At 38.4% G+C, this 18,442-nt stretch overlaps 1 protein-coding gene across 5 annotated transcripts in view; it reads right to left on the bottom strand.

Moving 5' to 3' along the window:
• The window catches only part of MED16 (mediator complex subunit 16), a 100,403-nt gene that overhangs the window by 17,106 nt on the left and 64,855 nt on the right, over nt 1–18,442 (bottom strand). For all 5 annotated transcript variants that reach the window (XM_025306804.1, XM_025306803.1, XM_025306802.1 and 2 more), the window contains one exon: nt 14,905–15,121. In XM_025306804.1, the coding sequence (XP_025162589.1) occupies nt 14,905–15,121 (217 nt within the window). The remainder of the gene's footprint in view (nt 1–14,904; nt 15,122–18,442) is intronic.

The raw sequence follows: 18,442 nt of genomic DNA, 5'->3' as shown, positions 1-18,442 counted from the left end.
CAAAAAATCCTAAAGAAAAAAGTCCAACGGCGTTAAATCGCATGATCTGGGCGGCCAAATCTGATCACCAAAACGGGAAATTACACGACCAGGAAATGACTCATGCAGTAATTGAATTGTTTCTCGGGCTGTATGGTATGTGGCACTGTCTTGTTGAAATCACATGTCGTCCACATCCATATCTTGCAATTTAGACACAAAAAACTGGTTTATCATGTCGCGATAGCGAGCACCATTAACTGTTATTGCCTGACCAGCCGCATTTTCGAAGAAGAATAGTCCGATGATGCCTCCAGCCGCCAAAATCCGCACCAAACAGTGACACGTTGTGGATGCATTTATTTCTCAACAATCACTCGTGGATTTTCTGAACCCCAAATGCGACAATTTTGTCGATTAACCAAACCATCAAGATGAAAATGAGCCTTTTCGCTGAAGATGATTTTATTCGAAAAATCAGCATCCTCTTGTTGTTGTTCCATAATCCATTCAACGAACTCTCTTCGCTGTGCATGGTCAGTTTAAAAACCCTAAACTGTCAGCTGTCACGCTGTCTTTTTTTCGTTGGCAACACTTTACCGCACAAATGGCGCAAAATTTAAATCTTGCGTAAATTTTGAAACACCCTTTACTAATGCTAGCGGCACCGTAAATTCTAAAGCTCATAACTCAGACAATTCTCAACAAAAATAGGTCATCAAGTAGTATTTTGGTTACGTCTCACTGTCATCTTTAACACTATGTGATAAAAATAAGGTGTTCTATTTAAAAAAAAATCATGTTGGCCTTGAGTTCGCATTGACCCCTCCACTCAAGGTCAAATGGATATGATCACTCAATAGAACTTTTAAAACTCTACAACTTTAGTTCAAAACATTTTTCTCAGAAATGTTTCGTTTTCGAGGTATTTGACCGTTTCCAGACTCTTCTAACACCCTGTATGTATACAGGGTGTCTCAGAACTTTGGGACACGGGTTCCGTAGGGACATAGAGCAAAGTAAGAGGAACAAAAAAGTCCTGTACCATAATGTGAAAATCGTAATAGCTTTTTAGTAATAACCGCGTAAAGTTTGGCGTTTTCCACACCCATCGCGGCCTATAGACGCTCCGCGGCAAACTGTGTGCGTAGGGGCTAAGCGATAACGCCGCTCGCGCTGATCGTCGCGCAGCGTCAAAGCGCCAAGACGCCATCGTGACAGTCAGCGCGAGACGCGTTATCGCTCAGTCCCTACGCATACAGCTTGTCGCGGAGCATCTACAAGGTGGTTGATTATAAGTTGTCAATCCGAAATGTGAAGGTAGATTTGGTTAAGATAAACATAAAAGTCCCATACGGTTTTGCGAGATTCGCAATAATTATCGAGTTATTAATGACAGAAATCTGAGGAATGGAAGCGCGTCGACATAGATAATTGGAGAAGCGTTGCAGCTGCTTAGGCCGTAGCGCGGCCCAGTTGATCTAGAAACTGTTGCCGGTGCGCGGCGAGGGGAAAGACAATGCGCTGCTATTCGTTGTTTTATCTCGCCGGACCTACGTCTCGCCGCACGCCGCCAACAGTTGCTGGGTCGAGTGGGCTGCGTTGTGGCCTGAGTAGGTGCAACACTTCTCCAATCATCTATGTCGGCGCGCTCCCGTTCCTCAGATTTCTGTCATTAATAACTCGATAATTATTGCGAATAATTATCGCAAAACGGTATGGGACTTTTATGTTTATCTTAACCCAATCTACCTTCACATTTCGGGTTGGCAACTTATAATCAACCACCCTGTATATAAAGCATTATTGCATACACATTATATTACAAATGTTGCTGCAATGTTACACTGCAATGCAATACTGCAATAATGCAATGTTATACTGTAATATTTCATTGCAATATTGCTGCAAGCGGACATTTTACCTTTGCTGCAAGATTGCAGCAACATTTCGCATCGTTTCTGCAATGTTGCAATCTTGCAAAACAACGTTGCTGCAATGTTGCTGCAACGGTGCTGTGCTGTATGGGTGTTCGACCTATTTTTGTATGCTGTCATATGAGGTGAAGCGCTCTCCAGTAAGTGCCGACTGCATCGACCGGAACAAATGATAGTCTGAAGGGGCAATGTCTGGTGAATACGGCGGGTGAGGTAGGGCCTCCCATTTCATCCCTTCTAGGTATGTCCGGACGGGTTGACCAACATGTGGCCTAGCGTTGTCGTGCTGCAAAATCAGCTTCTCGTGTCTATCGCACCATTTCGGCCGTTTTTCTTGAATAGCTTGTTTCAAACGCATTAGTTGAAGTCGGTAAACGTTGGGAATTGATAGTTTCGGACGGTTTCAGCAGCTCGTAGTAGACTACACCCCGCATATCCCACCAGATACAGAGCATGATCTTTGACCCGTGAATATTGCGCTTTGGCGTTGATGGACCTGGTTCACCTGGCTTCACCCATGCCAGTTTACGTTTAGGATTGTCGTAATGAATCCATTTTTCATCGCCAGTGATGATCCGATGCAAAAAACTCTTTCTTTCTTGTCGTTGAAGCAACATTTCGTACGTGACCAAGCGCCTTTCAATGTCCCTTTCCTTCAACTCGTGTGGTACCCAATTTCCTGCCTTCTGAACCATTCCCAGCGCATGTAGGCGTTTTCCAACGGTGGGTCGATCAACATCCAATGCTGCAGACAATTCTTCAAGTGTCTGACATGGATCAATATCAAGCAATTTCTCAAGTTCCTCATTTTGGAACTTTTTTGGGGCACCATCGCGTTCTTTGTCGTTGACATCGAAATCACCACTTTTGAAGCGTTGGAACCAATATCTGCAAGTTGGCTCCGATGGAGCATGGTCGCCGTAAATATCCACAAGCAAACGGCACGTTTCCGCAGCACTTTTCTTCAAAAGATAGTAGTGGAGAAGAACTTCCCGCAAATGCTGCTTTTTTGGAACAAATTCCAACATTTTCGATGCGATATGAATACTTGCTGTTTGCACTCCAAACAAAAACCTTATACTGCGTTTAAGAGCTTACATATACACCTTTTAAATCCATGTATCGAAAGGTTAGAAAAGATGCAAGCGATACTATTAATGCCATCTATGGGGAAACGATTAAAACTTATTCCCACACCCAATAGAAAAAACGGCGCCAAATTTAAAATGAAAATCGCAATTGTTTTTGCACCAATCTAATATATATTTGAATTCGGCATAAAATAAAATTTTATATCGTCGTAAAAAATTGTAACATGCTCAACGAAAATGTTGAAATAAGTTGTTGAAAAATACATTTCTCAAGCAATTTTAAACACTGTTATAAAGTATATTTAAAATCATAAAACTTTCAATCATTATATTTTCTCCTGTTTCTCATCATTCGGACTATTTATTCAGAAAAAAACTGTTTTAACTTATTAACGCCCAAAAGTCCTAAAATATTAGCTTTACTTTGCAACTATATTTTATTATTTACTGTAGAGAAACATATTATATAAGGTTGGAATAGCATTTCTTTATGTTTTCGGGGTCGTTCTACAAGATTCCGGCATTAGAATTCGTTTAGATTCACAATAAAATCCAATATGGTGGAATTTTTGGAAAAAAGTCATGAAAAATCGACAATTTTATTTTTTATAAGCTTGATTTCGTATCAAAAACGTTACTTTGATACAGATACAAGTGTCACATCTTGTCTAAAAAATATTGAACTTTCAAGGTATGCATTGGTGAAAATATGAATTTAAGATGGCTGCCTCAAAATGGTGGTTTGAGCGAAAAAACTTAAAAAATAATGTATTTTTAGAATAACTTTGCAAAATCCTAGTATTTAGCATCAATTTAGTATCCAGGTACTGATTTTAGGATATTTGCTGACAACTAATTCATATTAGAGAATTTCAAAATGGCGGATCCAAAATGGCAACTAAAAGGTACGAATAATCGTGAAAATTTCCAGATTTTCATGAATTTTCTTTTATTATTTTCATATTCATGAATTATTCTCGAGACGTACACACGCACACATACAAGGTGAGTAATTATAAACTTACAAACTTTATAAAAAACATAAAAAACATCGAGAGATAAGTACACACAACGGACGGGAAAAAATTGGAATCGACTACATAAAGTTTTGAGAAAAATTATTAAATAAATGAAGGAATAAATGTGCAGTGGTCGGACATCACGGTCCTGCTACTCCACATAGCTTGGACCGGATTGACAGGCAATAACGGCGCGCGCCGGTTCGCTGTTTTTGCCTGCTAATCCGGTCCAAGCCGTGCGGCGTAGCATGCCTGCGATGCCCACAACGCATGCCCATTGAGCGTTTATTCGTTCATTTATTTAACAATTTTTCTCAAAACTTTACGTAGTCAATTTTTATTTTTTCTCGTCCGTTGTACTTATCTCGATGTTTCTTACGCTTTTTATAAAGTTTGTAAGTTTATAATTACCCACCCTGTATATATTCGTGTGTACGTCCCAAAAATAATTCATGAATATGAAAATAATAGAAGAAAATTCATGAAAATCTGGAAATTTTCACGATTATTCGTGAACATTTCCAGATTTTTAATCGCTTTTAGTCGCCATTTTGGATCCGCCATTTTGAAATTCTGTAATATGAATCAGTTGTCAGCAAATATCCTAAAATCAGTATCCTAGATACTAAATTGATGCTAAATACTAGGATTTCGCAAAGTTATTCTAAAAATACATTATTTTTTAAGTTTTTTTCGCTCAAACCATCATTTTGAGGCAGCCATCTTAAATTCACATTTTCACTAATGCATACCTTGAAAGTTCAACATTTTTTAGGCAAGATGTGACACTTGTATCTATATCAAAGTAACGTTTTTGTTACGAAATCAAGCTTATAAAAATAAAATTGTCGATTTTTCACTTTTTTTCCAAAAATTCCGCCATATTGGATTTTTTTGTGAATCTAAACGAATTCTGATGCCGGAATCTAGAATTCGAAAACATAAGGAAATGCTATTCCAACCTTATATAATGTTTCTCTACAACAAATAATAAAATACAGTTGCAAAATAAGGCTAATATTTTAGGACTTTTGGGCGTTAATGGGTTAATTCAAAAAGATATTTCACCTCTCAAACTTGCGTAGAAGCACTTATAAAAAAGTTTTTTATTTTCTAGATTTCAACATATTACAAGCTCGTTAAAATCTGAGAGGAACACTGTTGTCTCCATTATTTTAAATTTCTTTGTTAGTATATTTATAAAACATATATGAATTATCATTCATTTTCGAGAATAATTCTTAGCATTACAATTTTTTTATGATTACAGTATTGAAAATAAATCGAAATGAATCTAAATTTAATATTTCAATAATAAATAATAAATAGTTATACACATGTACAGGGTATCCCATTTTAAAAAACGTACTCGACAATTCCTCATTTTTTAAAATGGAAAGCGCCATTTTTTATTATGTCATTTTTTTCTATCAATTAATTTGAACAACTTTTGTTTGAAACATTTTTTTAGCTAATTTTTGAAATACCTAAGAAAAACTCTGAACTATTTTTTGATATTTAACTTACGATATCTTGCGAACTATTTGTCAGAAGAAAAAATGCTATTAGACTTTTTTACCCTACTTGGTCTCAAGAATATATTGTTACAATAGCACCCTGTCTTTTGTTAATTTGATGATTTTGAAATTACCAAAAGTCGATAAGTTAACAACAGTTAGGGAACTATTGTAACAATATGTTCTTGAGACCAAATAGAGTAAAAATGTCTAGTATCATTTTTTCTTCTGATAAATAGTTAGCAAGATATTGTAAATTAAGTATTGGAAAAGTTATCAAGTTTTTCTTAAATATTTCGAAACATTATGGTAAATATGTTTAACATAACATATTTGCCATAATATGGTATATATATTTAACATAACATATTTACTATAATATGGTAAATATGTTTAAAAATAACAGGTAAATAAAAAAATGTTTCAGAAAAAAGTTCAAATTAATTGGTGGAAAAAGATGATATAATAAAAAATGGCGCTTTCCATTTAAAAAAGTTTAGTTGACCTTGACCTGACCTTGAAAATCGACTTCAAGGTCGCCAATCGATGGCCCCTAGTGACTCCTGCAACTTTTATTCGAAACATTTTTGCTGAAAATGCATCTTCGTTGAAGAATTATCGAGGTGCATTTTTTAAAAATGGGACATCCATATAAGATGCCTGATGCAACGTATACATTCGTTTAGTGTCAATAGAAATCATCACACAAATTGGGAAGTTCAACAGAAATTTATCATTTTATAAACAGCCACGATAATTCCTTTACAAAAAAACACTCAAATATTGAGTATCTATACTCAATTATACGAATTTATTCTCAAATGTGGGTATATACACTCAAATTTGTATACATTCACATTTAAGAGTAAATTCGAATAATTGAATATAGATATTCAATATTTGAATGTTTTTTCCGTAAGGGTTATTTAAAATATTAATTAACCCTTTGAAGCACGAATTTTTCTATGCAACAATAAAAGAAACTGATTATGTAAGTAAGTAAGTAAATAAGTAAGTAATCTTTATTGCCTCCCCTTGGGGTTACAATTCTTATCCTAACTTTTACATTTCCTCTCGCTTTCTTATCTCTTATATACTAATCACTCGAGAGAGGGAGGAGCTCCTCACACACATATCACTCTTCTCCATTCTCTCCCCCTCTCTCACTCTCCACTCCTTTCTTCTCATCCCATGACCTCCGTTTCCGATGCTCCTTCTATCTCCCTCCATCTCCACCTCCCTCCTCCTTCCTTTCCCCTCCTCCTCCCTCCTCTCCTCCTCACCACTTTTCCACTTCCTTCATCCATTTCTCCCCTTTTCCCTCCTCTCCTAGCACCTCCCTCTCCATCTCCTGCCATCCCCTTCTTCCCCCCATCCTGTGCACTCCTCCCATATATGCTTCCATGTTTCTTCCCTTCTCCCACACATCCTGCATCTCCTCTTTTCCTCCTCCTCCCAATACCTTCCTCCTCTTAACTCACATCCCATCCTGAATCTCGCTATCCTCCTCCATCTTTTCTCTCCCCACCCCCTTTTCAAATATTCTGGTACCCCCCTTCCCTTCACCCTTCCATATCCGTCATTATATCTTGATTCTCTTATTTTTTTCCATCTTTCCTCCTCCTATCTTCTCCTTTCTCTCATCCTTATTTCCTCTTACTTTATCTCCCCTCCTCCCTTCCTTAGCTCCTCCACTTCTTCTATTTTCCATCCCCTTTCCTCAAAAAATCTTCTCCTTTCTTCTTCCCATTTCCCCAGTTCCTTTCCTCTCCTTGCTCTGTTCCTCATCGCCATCCAGCACCTTCTTGCTATCTCTCCTCCCTTCCCTTCCTCCAGTCTCTTCTCATATCCCCATGCTCTCATTCCCGCTCTGCTTCTCATTAATTCTTCTCATTAATTCCCTCTGCATCTCCTCTCTTATTATATCCCTGGGGTCCACCTCTCTATCCCCAATATCCATCTTAAATATCTTTCCTGTAGCTCCTCTATTCTTCTCCTCTCTTTCCATCCCCATATCTCTACCCCGTAATTTATCACCGACCACACACACCAATTTGTCGAACAACCATACCCTTCTACCCCAGTTCTTTCCAAACTTCCTCTTTCCTATCTCCCATACTTGTCTCATTACCTTCGCTCGTTTCTTTACCCTATCCTTGATCTGTTCCTCTTGCCCCCTGTTCCTCCTCATCACGTGTCCTAAATATTTATATTCCTTTACTTCCTCTATCCTCTTCCCCTTCCGTCTCTAATCCACTTTCTTCCATTTTCCACCACGTTTCCTACACCTCATTATTTTCGTTTTCTCTATATTTATTTCCAGTCCCTTTTTTTCTAAGTATCCCTCCAGTTTCCCCATCATTCCCTTCATCCCCCCTCATCCTCTGCCAATACTGCCAGATCATCCGCATATGTCAACTTGTATACTTTCTCTTTCCCCAGCCTTACCCCCCCCCCAACCTCCCTTCCTCTATTCCTCATCTATATCCGCAATTAATAGTGTGAATAATATCGGGCTTAACGGGCATCCTTGCCTCACCCCCTCCCTGTCCAAAATTTCTCCCCCTTCCTCCCCCTACTCTCACTCTACTCCTTGTCTCCCCTAACACCTCCTCACATCTTATCAGCTCTTCCCTCACTCCCCTTTCCCTCATTGCTCTTCCTAATATCCCCCTATCCACTGCATCAAATGCTGCCCTAAGATTCACAAACAGTATTATCATTCTTTTTTCTCTCTTTTCCATCTGCCTATTTATTAGATAGTTTAATGTATACACATTATCTATCGTCCCTCTTCCCTTTCTGAATCCCGCCTGACTCTCTAGTAAAATCCTTTTCCTTTCCATTTCCTCTCTCATTCTCTCCGCTAGCACCGCCGTGTACACTTTGTACGCTGTTTGCGTCAACGTCACCCCTCTGTATTCCTCCACCCTTTTTCCTTCCCCTTTCTTCACTATCGGCACTACGATTGCGTCACTCCATTCCTCCGGCCACCTCTCCGCCTCCCACACCCTTTCACATATCTCCCCCAACCATCTTTGTACCTCCTGCCCCCTGTACTTCCACACCTCACTTGGAATTCCGTCTCCTCCTACCGCTTTCCCATCTTTTAATCTCTTTATCACCCTCCCTACCTCCTCTTGCTCCAGTCTTTCTTCCCCATCCTCCTCCCCTACTCTATTTATTTCACTCCGCTTCTGCCAGTATTCTCCTGAAGTACTCCTCCCATTCTTTCATTTTAATCTCCTCATTCACTCCCCTCCTCCTCTTCCTCCTTTCCCTATTTATCACCTTCCATACCTGCTGTTCTGTCCTAATCTCCCCTACCTCCTTTTCCCATCTCTCTCTTTGTTCCCTCTTCTTCTCCTCACATATCCTCTTGTACCTTGGTCTCTCTTCCTTATCTCTCTCCCTCTCCCCCCTTTCTTCTCCATTCCCTCATCTCCCCCCTCATTCTCCTTTTCGCCTCCCTACATTCTCCATCCCACCATCCTCCCCCCTTATCATTCTCTTTTCCTCTACCCAGTCCTCTCATCGTCTGCTTTATCTCTCCCTCTAAATTCCTCCATTCCTCCTGTACTCTCTCTTCCCTTCCCCTTTTTCTCCTGAATTTTTCTCCAAACCCTTCTACCTCCTTCCTTGTTCATCTACTTTTTCCTCCCCTCCCCCTCTTCCCTTTTCCACTCGCCCCCCCTATCCATACCACTACCGGCTGATGGTCCGATTCCACTCTCTCTCCCACTTCCATACTCTTTACCCCTTCCACCGTCTCTATGTTCCCAATCACATAATTTATCACTGACATCCCCCTTCCTCCTACATATATCCATTCCCCTTCCTCATCCCCGCTTACATTTCCATTTAGAATCCACCATCCTCTCTCTCCCAAAAATTCGCATAGCCTTCTTCCCTTCTTATATACTTTTCTATCCTTCGAATTCCTACTCCCTTCTTCTCCTCCCTTCTCTTCTTCCCCTCCCTCCCTCCCTGTTCTCACGTTCCAATCTCCTCCTATTACCATCTTTCCTTCCCCCTCTCCCTCCTTCATCCATTTCTTCATCCTCTCCATCTTTTCTGCTATATCTCCATTTACATATACCCCCACTACTCTCTACCATTCCCTCCCCAGCCTCACCTTTCTAACTATTATTCCTTCCATCTCCTCCTCTTCCTCTCTCCTCATCTCTATTCCCTCTCTCACTCCTACCACCATTCTCCCCATCGCTCTTCCCTTCCTATTTCTTCTCCTCGCTTCCTGGCATTCCCACCTGTACCCCTTCGACAACCTCCTTTTTATCCCTTCCCATCTATCCATGTCTCACACAGTATCATCATATCCCATCCTCCTAATTCCTCCCAAAAATCCCCATCCTTATTTCCCAGCCCCGCCACGTTCCAAAAAGCCACCTTATATACTTTTCCCACTTCCTCTCTCCTTCTCCCCCCTCCGTCTCACCCCCTCCTAGTTTCCCTCCCTTTCCCACCACTTCTCTCTTATTTCATCCCATCTCTGCATTCTCCCATTCACCCACATCCTCATATACCCTACCTGTACATTCTTACCCTTACTTCACTCTACTTCTGCCTCTCTTTCTATCCTCCATTTTGTCTTCCTCTCTTCTGCTGTTAAATTATCTTCTATCCTTTCCCTTCTTCCTTTCAGTTTCTTCTTTGCCTCCATCACTTTCTTCTACACTTCCTAATTTTACTAGTACCACCCCTTCCCCTTTTTTCTCCTCCTTCTCTATCCTCTTTACTTCTCTCATTTCCACCTCTAGCTCCAACTTCCGCCATACCTCCTCCACTCCTTTCTCCCCTATCTAATTGAAGAAGATACAAGTGATTACAGGCCTTCAATATAATCTCCTCCTTTATCAATGCACGCTTGCCAGCGGCGCGGAAGTGCTTGAATTCCGTTCAGCATCCCGTTCTTATTGAGCATCCGAATTTGTCGGGTCACTTCTCTTCGGAGCACTTCCAGCGTCGGAAAACACACCCTCCGAAGGGGTTCCTTCATCTTAGGAAAGAGATCGAAGTCAGGTGGGTTCAGATCAGGACTATAAGCTGAGTGGCGGAGCCGTTCCCAGCCGTATTTTTCGAGAAGTTCGATGACCGGTGCACCGATGTGCGGGCGTGCATTATCGTGCAAAATCAACACATCACTTTGCAACATTCCTGGACGCAGTTTACGGATTTTTGGGCGCAAGACATTCTGAAGAAAATTCCCGGTCTTCGTCGAGCAACGTTGCAATGATTGAAGCGTTTGTGTTGTCAGCTGTTACAGTAGACGGCCGCCCCGCGCGCGGATCGTCTTCGATGCTTGTTCGACCTTCACGAAACTTCGTGTGCCACCTCTGTACTGTGCTACGATTCACAATAAACCTTCCACACGCTTTTTTTTAACGCGGCATGAATTTCGGGCACTTTTTTACCGCGCACTGTTTCGATGCGAATATACGCACGTTGCTCTGTTGCTGAAATCCGACCCGACGGACTGTTCTCGTTGTCTTTCCGAATTTTTGGCATTTTCCCTTTAAACGAATCCTATTACCATATGATACCAACGTGCTCTTGAGACTTCAGTCTACACACTGACGCTTCGATCAGCTGTCTACGTTGCCTACAACGCCCGCTAGAGCGTGCTGTGCATTACTTTTGGGACAACCCTCGTAGTTTCCTATACTTCCCATGCTACTTGTACTGTCCCTTCTTAACCTTTCCGTATTTGTCGGTCTTCCCCTCCTTTTTTCCATCCTACCCTTCCCCCTCTGTTCCTTCCCCCTCCTCCTTCTTTCCTCCTCCATCCTCTCACCCTTCCTCCCCCCTCAGCCTTTATCTTCCTTTTCTTCAAATTCCCCGCTTCTTTCTCTTAATTCCCCTTTCCGTCACCAGTCCGCACCACCTCTTTCATTCGCTCACCTCTCTCTGTTTCCTAACCTCATCTACCCACTCATTTCTTTAGCCCTATATTATTTTTCCTCCACCTTCCCCTTCCCTATACTTATTCTCCCCTGTCCCAACTCCTCCTCCACCACACCCTTCGCCCTTCTTCACTCCTCCACCCTCACTGTTTCCCTCCGAAATCCTCGCTCACTTTCTGCCCTGTCACACCCAGCACATAATCCTTCGTCGCCGGAAACAGAAGTCGCATCAGAAACTGATTATGTATATAGAGGTTTTCTGGGTCGCTGATTATGAATCCGGAGTCAAAATTTAAAAATTCAAAATGGCGGATTCAATATGGCGACTCCAAATGGCTAACTTCGATATGATATTATGGATATGTATCAAACTCAATATATATATGTTTTTTGATCATAGATGACAAATACAGAGTCGAAATTAAAAAATTTTTAATGGCAGAGCCAATATAGCGACTTCAAATGGTTAACTTTGATATGATACTATGGATTTTAATTTCGGAAATCTGATAACAAATTCGTGATCAGTGATCCAAAAAACCTCCATGTACCTATTTCTATCGAAATCGAAGGATTTTGAACATTTCTGTCCGCCATATTGTATCCATCATTTTGAATTTCGGCAATCTGATAACAAATTCGTAATAGGCGACCCAAAAAACCTTCATGTATCTATTTCTATCGAAATCGAAGGATTTTGAACATTTCTGTCCACCATATTGGATCCGCCATTTTGAATTTCGAAATTCTGACTCCAGTAATGGGCGATCTCGAAAACTCCATCAATCAATTGTCACCCATATAGCTATAATTGTTCTCTCTGACACGAGTTTTTTGTACAAAAGACACTGTTTTTTGCATTTAAATATTTATATAAACGATTTATGAGAATTACACATTACAACATATTTAACATTAGGTGTGTGAATTAATTCGGTCCGTTTTATTCCAAAAAAAAAAAAAGACTTTAGTATGGAAAAACATGAAAAAGTACACTAATCAAAGTATTTGCCATTGCTTGCTATTATTTCTTTCCATCTGTCTGGCAGTTGTTGCATTCTGTGACGGAAAAACGACTCGTCCTTCGAAGTGATCCATTCATTGAGCCATTTCTCTATTTCTTCATAATTGTTGAAGTGCTGGTCTGAAAGCCCGTGTGCCATCGATCTGAATAAGTGATAATCGGATGCAGCAATGTCTGGTGAATATGACGGGTGAGGTAAATGGTCCCAGCCAAGTGCTTCCAAGGTGACCTTTACAATCTTTCCAACATGTGACCGAGCGTTATTGTACTGGAAGATCACTTTGTTGTGTCTCTTTGCATATTCCGGCCGCTTATTCTTCAATGCGTTGTTTAGACGGATCAATTGTTGTTGGTAAAGTTCGGCAGTGATGGTTTGCCTCAGTTTTAATAGTTCATGATACACTACATCTTTCTGGTCCCACTTTATACAAAGTATTACTTTCTTGCCGTGAATATTCCGCTTTCGTATCGATGTGGATGGTTTTCCTGGATCGCTAATGAATTTTCTTCATTTGAGATTATCGAAATATATCCACTTTTCGTCTCCAGTCACAATACATGCAAAAAACCTTTTCTTTTTTGCCTGGCAAGCAAGATTTCAGACATGGCTTTTCGCCTCTCGATGTCTCTTTCTTTCAGTTCGTATGGCACCCATCTTCTGTCTTTGTAAATCTTTCCCATGGCTGCCAAACGTACAGAAATTGTTGATCGATCAACATTCAACAATTGCGCGAGCTCATGTTGCGATTGACACGAATCTTCATCGATTAGCGCCTGCAATTTCTCGTCCTCGAACTTCTTCGGCTGACTTGGACGAGGTTTGTCATCGACACTGAAATCATCACTTTTGAAAGGTCGAAACCATTCTCTGCATGATTTATCGGTGGGAAGCACTTTCACCATAAGCTTCTACGAGGATTCGATAAGCTTCAGCGGCTGTTTTCTTCAAATGAAAACAGAAAATGAGAACTTCCCGGAAATGCTTTTTTGGCTCAAATTTCGACATTTTCGAATCAGATAAACACGATGTTTTATTGTTACAAACCCAACCGTTTATCAACTAAATATTATCGCCAGATATCAAAACTAAAAAATAAAGCCTTTTGCAGACATTAGAGGTTAGAAAATTACATAATACAGCAATTGACCGCCAGATGGATCGAATTAATTCATACACCTAATAACATAATACTCGAATCAAAACCCAAAATACAGCAAGAAAATCGAATATTTTATACCTGAAAAACGATAAAATAAAATGAAACAAAAAAGGTGGCACTCTAGAGTGCCGCTGTGCTTCAAAGGGTTAAAGAAAACTTGCGAAAATGAGTGATCAGATATGACAAAATCTTTACATAGACTTTATTTAGGCAGTCTTTTACCAAATTGCCAACGAATTCAGACATCAGATAAGTTTGTCAAAAGAGCATGTCTTACCTTATTATTTTTATTTTCTCGCTAATTATCTTTAATTAATATCTCAATAATTATCATGGCTCTTTAAAATATAAAGAATTCTTTTAATAGGTGTTTAACAATATCAATTTTAAATCATTAAAGTAATATTTATGATATTCGTACTTGAAGAGTTCGAGAAAATTAACGAAAGCGTTAAGCGATCAAGAAATGTGTGTACAAGTTTTCATGACACTACAAATGTTCGTAACAGTAAGTTCGTAACAGAGAGTTCGTAACATAAAGTGAAATAATGCTTCGACATTAATCAGAAGTTGGTTGTGTCATCTGTATATCATGAACATAATCTTTTTGATAGATAATTTTATGTGTTTGGCGCGCTACAATTATACCATGTATAATAGGTATAATATATATGTATAATAGCAAATTGTATATAGATAGAGATAGAACTTATTAAATTGAATAAATAATCTTTTCATCATTTTAGAACTGCAATAATTATAGAGATATTAATTCTAAAAAATTGAAAAATAAGTACGCATGACGTAAAAAGGCGTGCTGTGTAGAGCAGTTAAAAAAGATATTTTCAGCATACTAACTACCTTCTAACAATAAATATCATCTGGCTGCAAAAAGCGAGTTAATAGTTGCAAACAATAAATGACAACATCCAAAATTGTACGCTTTATCTTGGATAGTTCCCTTATATTCATTATTGCTAAGAGACAATAAATCCAAGATATCTTTCAGACTTCTGTACAAAGTTTGTTTCACCACATTACACATGTTTCTCACATCATTTACTGATTTTCTTTAATTAAGATTCCAATAGTTATTGTACTTATTTGCAAAATTATAAAGTTTTTTTTAGTTTAATGAATTTTATTTATGGACACACACAAACAGATATAAGCATGTTGTTACGTGTATTGATCATTTTATACATAACAGTTAATGTTAAAAAAAACTATAAAAAACTAAAATATTACAAACATACCAATTAAACCATCATCCACTTGCTGTTGCTGTTGTGTATCTCCAGCAGGTTGCACTAATTTTGACAATAAGCGGAATAGCAAGGCAAGACCATCTAGACTGTCTGCACTGCGTAGAAATACTGGAAGACATAATGGGCGAAGTAATCCCCAGATACGTATCATGACTAGCAGTTCCCGAACAGTGTTCAAAGCCTTGTGATCTTTAAGAAGTTCATACTGCAAAATACAAAAAGAACTATAAAGCATAAAATATGTAAAATAATAAGTAAACAAAATAGATCATTCCTATTTTGTGTTTTCTAAAATTGTTTACTTTAAACGTTTATAAGCCATAAACTTATGGGCGTTATTCATATCATTGACTTTAGTGTTGTAAATCATGACATTACAACTTCTGCTTGAAAACGTTTATTTCAGCAAAATAGGACAACGGAAACATAAGCGTACACGTTTATTTTGAAATGCGTTGGAAATAAAATTAAATATAAACATAGCTTTCATAAAACAATGTTATGATTATTGAGATACTGAGACGAACTGTATTTATATAGTATTAATCATTTCAGCGAAACATTTGAGAACAGTTCAACACAAATGTTTAAGAAAATGAAGTTTGTTCATTATTTTTGAAGTTACATTGCGAGATATTTAAGAATTATAAATTATTTTCCACTTCTCCACTTTCACACTTCCCTCCCCCTTTTACTCCCTCTCCCTTCTGTTTAATAAAAAAACATTTGGCAATAACCATCAATTTCTAAAATGTCGACGAATAACTATTTAAATTACCAGCATTTATAATATTCTAGAATTCAATATGATTTAATTTTATTAGTTATTAAAGTTATTGCGAACGATATATAAAACTTGTAGAGAAATAATCACTTTTCTTAAAATATAAACTTATATTAATTAATTTGTCAAGGACAAATGTGATATTGTCACAAAATGAATCACTGTCACTAACAAGGGAACGGTCGGGGACATCGATTTAAATGGGCATTGGATATGTTGTAGAGGATCAAAAAATATTAGACACATATTTTTTTATATGTGCTTATCTCGATGTTTAGGGGTTGAAATCATCCCTTGAAAAAAAAACGGATTTTTTCGTTTTTATCAAATATCTTCTAAAATATGAGAGATATGAAAACATAGTAAATGTAAGAGTTTTACAGTATTTGATGCTCTTTGCACCTGTCAATTCAAATTTTTCAAAACATCAAATTTACCCTCCCCACTCCCCTCTCCACTCATTATTTTCGCAAATTTTAAAAATTTTGTAAGAACAAAAATTAAGGAGCATTGAATTCCGAATCCAACCATATATAATAATGTTACTTTTCGAGATACGGACTTTTCGAAAAATAGATGGAAATGTCCGTGTGTACCCGTAACACGCTATACATAGCGCTTACCTCACTCGATAATATACGCAACATGTCCTCTTCGAATTTCTTTCGAATAATAGGCGATTAATGCCGATACGGAGAATATGTAATCATAAAACATTTCAATATATAATAACGTTATTAATAACAATCATAGATTTATACACAACAATATTTCTATGCTTTGTCTTTATAAAAAGATATACGTATACGCTCTATGAAAGTTAGATTTTATGTTTGATAAGTCTGTGTGTCTATTTTTGTGGTGATTGACGTAAGTATTACGACGGAAGTGATATATGAATTGCCAAATCAATCATGTTTATTAACGCGGCGTTTCCATCGAATCTATGATACGTGAAAAACGCCGCATTCATGAAATCATACGTGATTGCATAATTATATCTAATATGATATTGATAACGTAATTATTTTCACGCACACGCACCACATATACACATACACATATACAATCGTGAAAATGTTGTGCCGTCGTATTATTGTCATATCTTCTTTCCATCCTGTTTACTTTCGATTTTGTCATAGTTCTAATAATAGATGAATATCAAGTGTCGTAGACATTATAGTTATGTGAGCTTTTTAAAGTGCTGGAAAGCAGCCACTTTGTGCGACGCAAATCATGAGTAAGCGTAACATGTACAGATACATTTCATATACAGGGTCACCGAAAAGTATCGGACCCCCCTAATATCTTCAGTTAGAATGCATTTTGGAGAAAATGTCCAATAGCAAAGTTGTACGGCTTCAAGCGGTTATGCTAGTAGGGTATGGCAGAAAACTGCCCGAAGGTGATCGCGAGAAGCTGCTCGAATGCGTGATGTCCGAAGGCGTTAGCGGGAATCTGCCCGAAAGCGTTGGCGGGGCCGATCTTTATTGTCTCACTCTTGCAGGCACTAATAGTAATACAAGCTCTTGAGCAAACAATGTGAATCACTGATTTGAATCTTTGATGCAGTGCTGTCTTCTTCTTAGCGAGCAGCAGTCACCTCGTGGACGAAAACGAATAGCCCCAAAAATTGTTTTTGTAACAAAAGAAGCCATAGCGCTTCAATTGATTGTCTCAAACATCTTCATTTTGTTTCCAATAGCCCAGAATTTTTTCGTAAATATTATTAATTGATCTATTAGATTTTCAGTTGCTCAACGAACTTTTTGCTAGTGCTGGTTGAAATAAACAAATCGATAGTTGGACCAACACTTAATAATTAGTATTTTTCTCTACTTAATTATTTAGATCAATTTCCTATCACTTACCTGATTAATTCTTCTTTGCTCTAATTAAGAATGGCGGAGCTTTCTGAAAGAGATCGAATAACACTGTTAATGATGCGAAGATGGGGAGATCAACAAAGAGGATATAAAACAGTAACGCGATTATTTAATGAAAATTTTCGAAATGAAAATAATAGGATCTCCAAAAGTACTGTAATCCGTACTATTCAACGTTTCGAGGACATTGGTAGCGTTAAAAGCCGCCCAAGATCTGGTAGACGTAAAACAGCAACAAATAATGATAAGGCATTAGATGTTTTACAGTCTTTCGTTGAAAGTCCCCACATTTCCATCAATCGCGTTGCACAAGAACACGAAATCGGTCATACATCTGTCAGTAAAATTCTGAAATTGAATAAATGGCATCCATACAAATTCCATTTGGTCCAGGAGTTGTCCGAAGACGATTTTGATAGACGCATCGAATTTTGTGATCTTATGATGGAGATGATTGTCGACGATCCTCTATTTCTTAATAATATTGTTTTCTCTGATGGGGCAACATTTGAACTGACTGGAAATGTAAATAGACACAACTGTAGATACTGGAGTGACGTTAATCCTCACTGGAAAAGAGACCCAATATCATACCCAATATCCACAAAAAGTTAACGTATGGGCTGGTATTCTTAATGATAGACCAGTTGACCCTTTCTTTATTGAAGGCAATTTGACAGCACAAGTATACACAGTCATGCTTCGCAAACAAATTGTTCCAGCTATTCGAGACATAGCTGGTGGAAATATGGATGAAATTTATTTCTAACAGGATGGAGCTCCACCTCATTATGGTGTCATTGTCCGTCAATATTTGAATGAGGTCTTTCAGGACAGGTGGATAGGGGCCGAAGGG

Source organism: Harpegnathos saltator, unplaced genomic scaffold (assembly GCF_003227715.2).
Source record: "Harpegnathos saltator strain DR-91 unplaced genomic scaffold, Hsal_v8.6 scaffold8, whole genome shotgun sequence".
Taxonomy (NCBI): domain Eukaryota; kingdom Metazoa; phylum Arthropoda; class Insecta; order Hymenoptera; family Formicidae; genus Harpegnathos; species Harpegnathos saltator.
This window is presented reverse-complemented; position numbering and strand designations above follow the sequence as displayed.